We start from the raw sequence: 11,668 nt of genomic DNA on the forward strand, positions 1-11,668 counted from the left end.
AGCTTTTAGTAAGGCAGGAGAGAACACATTGTTTGACATTTCAAATATAGTTGTGAATCATTTCAGCAGCAAGTTCTTATCTAGCCACCATTATGAAAGTTTATGAATGGCACATGTGAGACTAGTCAATCTATATGGATGCCACATGTGAGACTAACCGATCAAAACAAAGAGGTATCTTGTCTATGACTGTTAGTCTTCCAACGTTCTAATAAAAAGATTGAGGAAATAGAAATAGTCCTCAGAGCAACTCTTTCTTGCTCACGAATCCCAGGCTTCTCCTTGAAGGAGTAAAAAAATAACTCCACAGGAAACTGGTGTGGCCGGAAAACGTGGTTGCCAAATCTTCTGATAGGCTGCCTTTGGAGCCTGCCCAGAACACAAAGTTTGAAGTTTGTTCTAAGGTACTTCTATGTAGTGAGGATTCTGTTTCAGAATATCAGATATTACAGTGCCTGTGTTTGCAAACAAAAATGTACTCCTCTACCTGAGTTCATAAACTCATCTTTTCAATAAAGGGAAGAAAGGAAGACACATACCTTCTGTTAGCAAGATCTTGTAGCAAAGATTATGAAAATGCTAGTCCTTGGATGTGATAACTAACACTCCTAGTGCTGCTATCAGGATGTACTGTCTCAGCCAAGAACCAACTTAGTGAGTAAATTCCTAAAATAAATAAATACAAGAGATCAACAACAGCTACATGGAACAAAACAACCGCACTTAAGGAAAGAAATTTTATCTAGCCACCTTTATGAAAGGCTTCTCTGTCATAAGGATGGTTACCCAACCAACGTAAGGGAGAAAACTGCAGCAGGGTTATTTGCACAAAGTTAGCTTGTATCAGAAAAGTAGAGCTACATTTGCAGACAAGGACCCAATGTAAAGAAATTATGAAGTTCACTTCCAAGTGTTGGGTGAGTGCACGTGCAGTGTAAAGGGGGGGGGGATTGCATGATCCGAATGTAAAAACCTTACCCGACAGCTCGACCCATTATGTGCTGGCGATTCAACCACATCTGACCTTTTGCATACAGAAGTCTATCATCTCCATAATTGTTATCCCCTGTAGCCCAAGGCCCGAAAAATTCCATTAGATAATCCTTGGAAATCTACAAACGGCAAAATGGCCAGGAGACTGCAAGCTTCAAATTTAGAGCCGTGTGTCTAGCATTTTCAGACATGCAAGAATACGCAGACAGTTGCTGGTTACCACTGAGATACCTATGAAGAACTAATACAAGAAAAGAGAATGCAACATTGTTCTCCAATTTAGCTGTCAGCCAACCTTTCTCTGCACACCACCACTCAACAGTCCCTCAAGATATCATCTCAAAGAAAACACATGAAGCCCCAACATTAAAAGCAAGCTTTCAATCATGAAGCTAGTATCCTTGTTCAAAGCCTTCGCGTGCATTCCCATACACATCCCTACACAAGATGATGCATGCTAATAAATGAGGTGCAATAACAAGGGAAAAATACCCTATCACAAATCAGGCACGTTAACTTGGATGACGTCAATTCCAAACAGGATGGCTTGGTTGAGGCCCTTTTCAGCAACATGCCACTTCAACTATGAGGTGGTCTATGCAGAATTTACAAATCAGATTGGTACATTGAAGGCACCTAGCTACTCGACCGTGAATTAGGATAAAGGAGCATGTTCACCTAGAGGGATGTTGCAACTTGCCACAAACGTTCTCAATGCACACCTCTCTTCCTTCAATTATTTGATGAGATCAACACATCTTGACCCAATTATGCAATCACCCTCTCAAATTATTCAGAGGACATCACAGCATACATGTTCCTTTAAGGATGTGAGCACCTTTTGTGGCCATGGACATTGGAACACCATCAGTAAAAGCAGGCATCTGCATAAAAGACTGAAGCTTATCCAGATAATGAGAAGAAAAGGAGAGATGAAGCTCTCTGCATGGTACTACTGTAAAAGTTAGCATTTTTTGCCAGCACCAAGTGGCATTGAGCTTCTGTTGACCCAAGTCAAATGTACATGAGATCAACTTCCTTAAAATCTTTTGCACAGCTTAAGAGATGGCACGAGTCGGGGCAGGCTGAGATGGGCAGACTGGATGGGTATACTAGCTAATGGACAAGGCATTTACAAATTAATGGGGCCTTCTTCTGTCAAGATGCTCAATAATATTTATTTTGAGTAAGAATACATGCAGGGTACGAGTATATGATACATTATACAGCCCCCAAGAAGCATACTTTTAAAAAAAATCATTTTGCATGTAAACCTCATACAAAGGCATCTACTTTTTAGTTTCCCATATTCATCACAGCATTCGTTTTATAAAATACTAAAGCCCATTGATACATTATCCTTGACAATGCATCAGCAACAACATTCTCTTTGCCATATCTATAAAGAATTTCCATGTGAAACTCTTGCATCATTTGAGCGAACCAGTTTGGTCATGCTCAATCACTAATTTAGACAAATTTTGCCTCATCTACTTGAAAAGCAAGCATGTCCCCAGAGAAAGTCAACATCTTCCTTGAGACCTCTCTAGCAAGAAGCTAGTTCCAAAATATCAGAAAAAAGTAAGAATAATGTGCATGAACAGATTCACTTGAACCCTAGTATCTCCCTTTTGAGTCAATCCAAATGAATCAAGATCAAGATAGAATAATCATGAATCTATATTTTGACCTTGGCATATGATCAAAATTAGGTTCAATAAGAGAGAAGATGCTTATTGAAAATCAGTACCTTTTGTCAAGACATCCACTTCATCAGTATCCCCATCTTGATGCACCTACAGCAACAATGAGGTTTTGCTTTTAGCAAAATATTACCATACCCATACATGCCTGCTTGTCATTTAATACAACAGAGTGCTTTACATGGTAGCTACTACAAAATACCCATGCAACCATTCCCCTAATGCATGATGTAAATATTATTGGGAGGCTACTATCTTCAAAAGTATTATATACCAACGAAAGTTCATGTTGTTTCCCAAACTTCACAAAAGATTAAGTGTGATCTTGATTGTATGAGAGTCTATATATATATATATATATACCTAGATGAATCCAAGGACATGCCCAAATTCACCTTATAAGAAAGTGCAATTTATAACCTCATGGTAGTCATCCACAAGACAATAAACCATCAACTCCATCATGCATAGTATGGACTAGATACTACGACATCCCCACTATCATGCATAGCATCAATGACAAGCTATGGCATCTCTATTCACGTCATCAGCGCCCAAGAGAAGGTGCAGGTCCATTCATAACGCTATGTCCAGTCCTCGTAGATAAACCACCATAGTGAATTTATATCACTTCTAGGACACACTCAGCCATGATGAATGCTAGCAATAAAGCCCGCACCCATATACACAACATTCATCATGCCAAATCAGGCTACATGCAAGTGCAAGCTGATATGATTTATTAAACCGCATTATGGATTTGGGGGACACTGTCATGTGCACAGAGTGTATCTACCATCTGCAACACGCACACAAGTCGAGGCTTGGGATAGCTTGGAGCTAGGCAAGCTGATTGGCGAGCTGGGCTAGGGATGGACTGACAGGCAAGTGGGGATGCCTTGACGGGCGGGCACCCAAGTGTGGACACTCGGTGACTGGCCAAGAGCCTATAAAAGGGTGGCCAAGGTCAGCCATATCTAGACTCGAAGGTGACATTGTTCCAAAGAGAATCACCTATTCGAGGCATCCTACAAGGCAGGGATAAATGTAGATTGTTGGCCCTGTAAGTGCGACACATAACATAAAGTAATCTCGTTTTATGATTCATGAATTTAACTGTCATCTTGGCCAACAATAGAGCAAGGGGAAGAGAAGGAAGGTAGCCTTAGTCCTCAATAGAGCAAGGGGAGGAAGATATGCCATAAATACTGATGGAAGAGAACAAAACGTGTTGCTTTGTGAGTTGTGTAGAGAAAACCAACATAAAGCAAAACATGACATTACCCTTTTAGAAGACCTCCATAAGGCCCAAGGACACCAAGGAGCAGGCGGGCTGACACGGGCGTTGATTCGATGGCAAGCTAGCACACAAACGGCGAAAAAACTGGGGATTGATGCCACTCATGTGATACTGTGGACTTGGATTTCCGTTGGGACTTGTGCCTCTGTGTAAATATGCCCGAAAATGCCTGGTGGATTGGTGTTCCATTGGGCTTGGTACTTCGTGTACTTGCCTGGAGCACGTCTATTTTGGTATAGTCTCATGAACGGGGATTGTCCATACCAATGTTGCATTACATAGCATCTTTATGTGCTTGCTTGCAATTGAAATTGCATGCTGTTTTCATGCTTGCTTGACCAATGTGTAGTTCCGGGTAAGGGGACGCACACCTGTGAACCGTGCGTGTGAAACTGTCTGCTGACTGACATGGTTATGTGACATGTGACAGGTGGTAAGTATTGGTCATAAATCTAGGCTTAGGAGTTAACACTAATTTATAAGTAAGTGTGTACACACTTCATTAAGTTTTGGGCGACCAAAACTCATTTATAAATTATGACCAGCCCGGTGTTCACACACACTAATGTCCCAAGGTGGACAAAACCCAATGTCCACCACCGAGACCTTATCCCCTTTGTACAAAGGGAGTAACCAGCCATGTCTCCACTCTAGCTTGCTCCACAAAGCACCTGCCTGCCACCTACACTAGACAACTCACTATGATAGGCGCCTCCTTCATGAGGGCATTTTGGGTTGAATTTTCTTCACTTTCTCCTTCCCAACTCCATATCCAAGCTTGCTAAGGTGTTTCTCAAGCCTCCAAGAGTGTTTCTAGATGCTAATCACTCTCCTACACACTCCCAATGACTGAAATTCAGCAAAACAGCTCTCTTTATTGCTGTAATTTCTGGTCTTTTTGTTGAAAACCCTAATTTCAGCTCTCCTTTCTCAAGTTGAACCATAGGGGAAGCTTTCCCAGGGTTCCCTTCATCCTCTTGAAGACTTTTGTCGCGCGAAGAAATGCAACAAATCGAAGATCTCATCACTCCAAGGACTTCCATCCGAAGACTTCCGCTGTCATCAACTCTACTTGCAATTGGTAAGCTTTTATGCTTAAATATGGAAGCAAGTAGCAGGAGGGAGGAACCAGATTACAAGATCACATACCCTATGTAGTGTTCTCTTGTCCTACATGCTCTTTTGCAGATTGTTGCTACCATGTGTTGGTGGAACAATAGAGAGCAAATGGTAGGGAGCATGGGCACTTGAGAGAGTAGTGTGAGTTGCAAGTTTACATCGACAAGCACTTGTTTGCATACTGTATTCATATGCATGTCAGGATTAGCACACGCGGAAGCATACACGAGATAGGGGAGAGAGAGAGAGAGAGAGAGTTTGATTAATGCAGAATGAGTCAGATTACAATGGTGATTAATGCATGCTTATATACTTTCCCATAGAAGTGGCCGACTCCCAATAGAATAAATGTGAAATACACTTATCCAATAAAGAGGCCATTCACTTTAGAGATGCACATTTCTAACACGCTCTCTGCAGCTCACAATGAACAGAAAAATGAAGAAGTGAGTTGCTGAAGATGCAACCATGGACCCTCCAGCACCGCGAATACTGGAATCACCTCGGAGTGAGCATCAATCAACCTGAGTCCCCAGAAACTGTAGACCACCATGATCAACAAAGAAATCACCAAAGTAGATATGGAATATGAATCGAAGAAGAAGCTTCGTCCATTATCCCATGTCTTGTAACCACGAACAATCTACTGGAGACATCTCAGCCAATAGCTCCTGCTAAACCAAGCTTTGGATAGTGCGCATCCATAGCCCCGGTACATAGAACCTGCCTTACCTGCCAGATTTCAACAAATGTGAGCGCTCCAATCAACCCTCCTTCCTTCCACAAGCCCTCTCTGGCTGGAGCACATGGAAGGAGTCAGAAAGGTTAGAAAGCCTCATTGGTGGGAACTGCCTTAGCCACCGTGGCCGAAGAAGTATCCCCAAATTTAGAATCAGTATCTGAATCCTTGCTCTTTTTAGGAAGCTTGTCTTTCGCCTGCAAGGATTTGTCCTTCTGCTGGGGATAGTCCTTGGACAAATGACCTTTCTTACCACAAGAGAAATAGTGGGATCAAGCTTTCTTCTTTGTGTTGACACTCGCAAGAGCCTGATCACCGCAATGAATAGAATGATTTCGTAACTTGTCTTGAGAGATAAGAACCATCTCTTCTTCCAAAAGAAGAGAACTCAAATTTTCAAAATCAAGCTTGTCCTTGGAGATCTGGGAACTTAGGGCTCTGGCAACCATATCATACTTAGGAGGAAGCTTTGTAAGGATCAATGCTGCAAGCTGGGAAGAGGTCAAAGGAGCATTCATTGCCAGTAACTGGTCATGAATACCCTTGGCCTGCATTAAGAAACCCTGCATAGATCCACCGGTTGGAAACTAAAGATTGTATAACTGACCTTGAAGAGTGACGACCCGCATTGATGAAACCCTGCATTAAGAAACCCTGCATAGATCCACCGGTTGGAAACTAAAGATTGTATAACTGACCTTGAAGAGTGACGACCCGCATTGATGAATCCCTGGCATAGAGATGCTCCAATCTGGACCAGACGGTGTGGGCGTTGGACGGTGTTTGCACAGCCGGAGATACCTCAAGGGAAAGACAACGCACAATTGCCGAAAGCGCCTTCGCATCGCGATCATTCCAATCCTCGAGTTCCTCCTGAAACTCATCATCTTTGGCTTGAGTCCATCTACGAGTGCTGGCACACGCAGAAGCATACGCGCGCGCGCGAGAGAGAGAGAGAGAGAGAGAGAGAGAGAGAGAGAGAGAGAAAGAAAGATTTTATTAACGTCTTCCAAAAGACCGAACTCGGTCTATGAGACAAATCGGTGTACCTGTATGGGGTATCCTCTGTCATCCCAACAAAATGAAAAAGTACTGAACTAAAAAGCTGAATCTGGGTGTGCAATAAGTACAATGAGTGGGGGAGGGGATGGAGCTCTACTACTAGGAGAATGCAAAGGTATATGCATGGAGTATACAATCATGATATGCAACCTAGCTCCATCCTGTACCATACTTGGGGTATAAAATGGTATACATCAATGAAGGGATTACAATGGTGATTAATGCATGCTTATATACTTCCCCATAGAAGTGGCCGACTCCCAATAGAATAAATGTGAAATACACTTATCCAATAAAGTGGCCATTCACTTTAGAGATGCACATTTCTAACAATGCATTGGTATGGAAATCTGGTCAACGAGTTGCTTTTCTGGGAGGCTGGTGTGATGGAGCCAAAAAGAGCAAGGTAGAGCCGGTCGACTGCTTAAAGAGAGAGCTTAGGGTTGCACGACAACACAGAGAAGGTGTCAAGAGGCTGGTCGACTCCTTCAAGAGAGAGCATAGGGCTGTTGGACAGTATACAGAAGAACATGAAGCTGGCCGATTGCCTCTACAGGTGTTAGAGGGCTGGTCGACTTCATAAACAAGCTCTCTAGGACTGGTCGACTAGGGTTTTACTCTTCTTTTCTGCTGGTCGAGTTGATCACAGGCCACAGGAAGCTGAAGCTGGTCGACTTGCATGCAGGCTCTCTAGGACTGGTCGGCATCTTCTCCTGTTTCTCTACAGGCTGGCTGTGCTGTTTTTCAGCATAATTTCGGAAGATATCAAGGATTTCTGTCCACAAATTGGTCTAGCCCTCCAGACCCCAAAACCTTAAGGCAATGGTGGACCTCTGACTATCCATTTTGTGGAAATCTCCTGCACTGCTTTTCTCGACATTGGTCAGCTTGTATTATTGGTGTCAGGACTGCCCACTAGCCAACCAGTTTACCAATGGCTGACCTGCTCTCCACAGGCCAACCTGTTTACCAGTAGCCGACTGCCACGTGGCACCTATGCTTGTCCAGATGCATGTGCTTGCTGCCCCTACGGGCTACCTGGCAGCTCCAAGCTTGGGGCATGTGCTCAAAATACTCATAGGTGTCTGTCTGTCTCTCTCTCTCTCTCTCTCTCTCTCTCACACACACACACACATGCACACCACCCCCCCCCTCCCCCCTAAATAATCACCATGGAGAGACAAAACAAGGGGAAGGAAACACTGCATCTTACAGGAAGTTAAGGACTGTAGACATGCACCCTGCTTCAATCACCAGTGACCCCATAGTCAACATGCACTTGATCTCTTTAGAACAAGTAAATGAAGGAATGTCATGAGGGGATTGTTCGTAGCTAAATGTTTCACGCCCCTCAACCAGGCCAGTTTTCTAGCTGAGCAAAACCATCTCAAACCCATTCATACCTATGGGAGGCAAATCCACTCTTAGACATCATACTAATAAACATGTTTCTTGTGCCTATGGTTCCTATGACCACGTTGAAAGCTTTAAATCAAGTAATAAACTAAATATAAGATATTTCTTCTTCATTCTCACAGCTTAAGAAAGTCGAAACTTCAACTAATATAAAACATGCTCACCTTGATGACTCTATGAACTATGGGTATATCTCGGCCCTACAAAAGGAGCAGAAAAATGCAAGAAGGTAAGTTCTCTCAAGAAAAATATCCAGATTAAGGGTTGGAAATTGAAGATCAAAGAGTTCTTTATTAACCAAGGAAAAGAGGTGGTAAAAAGTCACAAACATCTATATGGAACACCACTATCTCTCCAGCTCGCACTGGGGCTTTGCCCATGTATAAAAACAAAATATCTCCCTGCATTGCAAAACAAAGCTTGAGCCTCTGTGAAGCTTTAAGCCTTCACCGAAACAACAACTAAGAAGAATGCCTAATTCACATTGATTAAGAAGATTTCTGACGCATACTCTTTGAAATCCTGGTTCCATGCTCCCCGAGAGAACCACTACCACAGGTGACTCACTACCAGTGAAACAAATCAGCCCTTTCCACATTATCAGAGCAGAGGAAACAATCATACCTGGGAAAGCACATCCACCACACTTTGTTTAATGGCCGATGTTTTTACCAAGCTAAAGAAAATGGGGACATAAAGTTGATATTAAGTACTCTTTGGAAATAAAATTTAATTGATTGACTGGCTGCACAAACGAAAAGTTGAAGTTATGAGAAGTGGACAACTGAGGACCAATACAACATAGCATATGTAATATCTTGGGACCGCAAGACTCCTACAATGCCATTGGAAGTTGCTTAACCAAGTGCAAGGGGTCAAGTAAGAAGTTGGGTGCTTGCCGCAACTGTCAGACTACTTGAACACCTGTTTTGGAAGGTGATTGACGTGATCCAATCAGCACAAAGCGGATATGGCTTCCCAAGAATCTGATTATTAACATGATGAATATGCCAGCCCTCCTCAGCCTGCCTGCAAAGTTCAGAGCTGTTCAAACACTGAAAACTTGCACAAGCCTCTGTTCCCTCCTTTCTGCATTCATATGGCCAGTGCAGATTGCTTCTGGGCAGTACATCCCCCGTGTAAACCCTAAATGTGCGTATCAAGCTCCTTGTTCACTCGACAAATGCCCATCTTCAATCCCTAAATTCGGTTTGTTCTTCTCATCCTGATCTAGGCCATAACCCAAGCAAGTCCAGACACATCTGTTTACAAACAATGGGAGAAGTGATGGACACAGCATCACCTCCTGCTTTCTTAAAATTGAAAATAGAAGTGGGATTGAAATCTCAAACAGACCACCAGGATCTGGATATCACATCACACCATTTGAGTACCTGCAGCTAAGTTCAACAATGCATTTTTATGAAATATGCACACTTCACATGTTCTTTCAAAACAACACTCATCCATGCATACTATTTGGGAGATGCCCAAAAAATAACACATATAAGAGCGCAAGTGCTGTTTAAAATACTTTTCATCACAAAGTAAGGTCTACTAAGACCAATGTCTGGAAATCACAATGGATTGAGTCATGGAATTTGGCCTCTAATTCAAATTGTAAATAAGGTTTACCTTTGATGTGATCCTGTAACTTAAAAATGGTCTTATGGTTCAAGAATCATTCCTTAAAGTTTCTCTTCTATCTTACTCATGGCTTTTTGTTTTTTTATCTTCCACCCAATTTGGTTCGCAGTGAAATGGTTTCTAATTTTCCCGTTTCAGAAACTATTCAGATCAAAATCAAAAGATTTGATGCTTGGCTAACTGCATGGGTTAGACTCAACAATTGTCCCTTGATGATAGGGCTGGATACACTACATGGTGACAACTGCAACTAAACATGTGATGTGCTGTCTATTGAGTTGAACAATGGATAATGGGCAACCACAGCCTAAGCCAATCCTCCAAGACCTCGTATGAAAACTCAATTTGGAGACCCCTTACAACGTGATGTGGTGGCCAATTGATCCACATCACAACCCCCTTTGGGTGATACGAGGCTTTTACATAGGAGGACTTGCAAGAATGGGTAAACATTCACTACTACCACTAGTTATTGTGAGAAGCTAAGAGAGCCGTATTGTGCTGTTTGTAGACACTGCCCGTTTTTTTCTTGCAAGACCCATCACACATGAAAGCACAAGGGAGCATTATGCAGATAGATACGAAAACGCCGGCGAAATTGGAAAAATTAAGGGAGACCTGCTAATCGATCCGTAGTCCAGAGAGGAGGTGTGCGGCAGCTTCAGCCAAATTTTGAAGAAAAGACAGACAGCCCAACAGAGAAAACAGAGATTCGTTTGAGGGAACCCACCAAGGGTGATCAGCTGCATCATAACCTGCCTGACTTGGATGGTGCGGATGGAGTCCACTGTCTCCTTCACATAGTCCGACACGCTGCTCACGATCCCCGTCATGGTGCCCAAGATGGATACCACACTGCTTGCTCGCTCTGGCTCGCTCTCTCTCTTCGTGTGTTCTTCTTCTAAAGGGCTTCTTTCTGTACAAGTCCCTTCATGCCCACATCGTTTAAGTAAAGGCTAAGAGACCGTTCACATGCAGCACTCCATCTAGCAATATTTTTTTTGAGATACATTAAACCCCAGGATTTGAGTCAAGCAAAAAAATATTGAAGGTTTTTTTTGTTTTTTTGGCCTCAACCAAAACTAAGTTTGGTCCACCACAACCTTTGCCATGAACTGATCCATGAGTTATATTTGCATTGGCACCAACAAGAAGAAATATGTTAACCTTACCCACCGTGCCTTGCACACCTTGTCGAATCAGGTCTTCTGTTAACCACTTCGGATAATATGATTTCACCCACCTATACTATCGTAAGGCACTTCACCTTGTGTAACGAAAGTCTACTTGTTGTAAGATCATGTTAGAATATATGAAGCGGCCTTACCTAGTGCTTAATGCTAAATGGGAAAGTCATAGGCTTCGTGTATATACTTGCTTAAGGCTATAAATAGTGACCATGGGGCCAAGTGTGAACACTAACCGTTTCTATATAAGGAAATTTTGGCATTAAGGAATGGGCAATCATTCCCCTTTGTAAAAGAATAATTATGAGCTCTCCCCCTTCTCCCTGCTCTCTTGTTTACTTGTGTTTTAGTGGATTCATATGTGCTAGATGGATGCTTTCTCGAATAGGTTCGATTATTGGTTTCTTCCTTGCATGAGCTTCTCTCTTCTATCCACCTCTTGTGAGTGATAATCACTGTGAAGGAAACTCTCTTCTTACCTCCTTGTGGATGGATAGAGCTG

At 42.6% G+C, this 11,668-nt stretch overlaps 1 protein-coding gene across 1 annotated transcript; it reads right to left on the reverse strand.

Moving 5' to 3' along the window:
• On the reverse strand, positions 1-10,964 carry LOC147623971 (uncharacterized). The gene is made up of 9 exons (XM_086820630.1): positions 10,710-10,964; positions 8,844-8,956; positions 8,662-8,733; positions 8,497-8,532; positions 2,744-2,789; positions 979-1,066; positions 751-808; positions 540-630; positions 1-369 (listed from the first exon to the last, which is right to left on the reverse strand). Exons 1-8 carry the CDS (start codon positions 10,810-10,812, stop codon positions 580-582), a joined length of 567 nt encoding a protein of 188 aa, XP_086676756.1. The 5' UTR covers positions 10,813-10,964; the 3' UTR covers positions 1-369; positions 540-579.
• Between the last annotated feature and the right edge of the window lie 704 nt (positions 10,965-11,668).

This window comes from Cibotium barometz, chromosome 26 (assembly GCF_041138505.1).
Source record: "Cibotium barometz isolate CiBa-2024 chromosome 26, ASM4113850v1, whole genome shotgun sequence".
Lineage (NCBI taxonomy): Eukaryota > Viridiplantae > Streptophyta > Polypodiopsida > Cyatheales > Cibotiaceae > Cibotium > Cibotium barometz.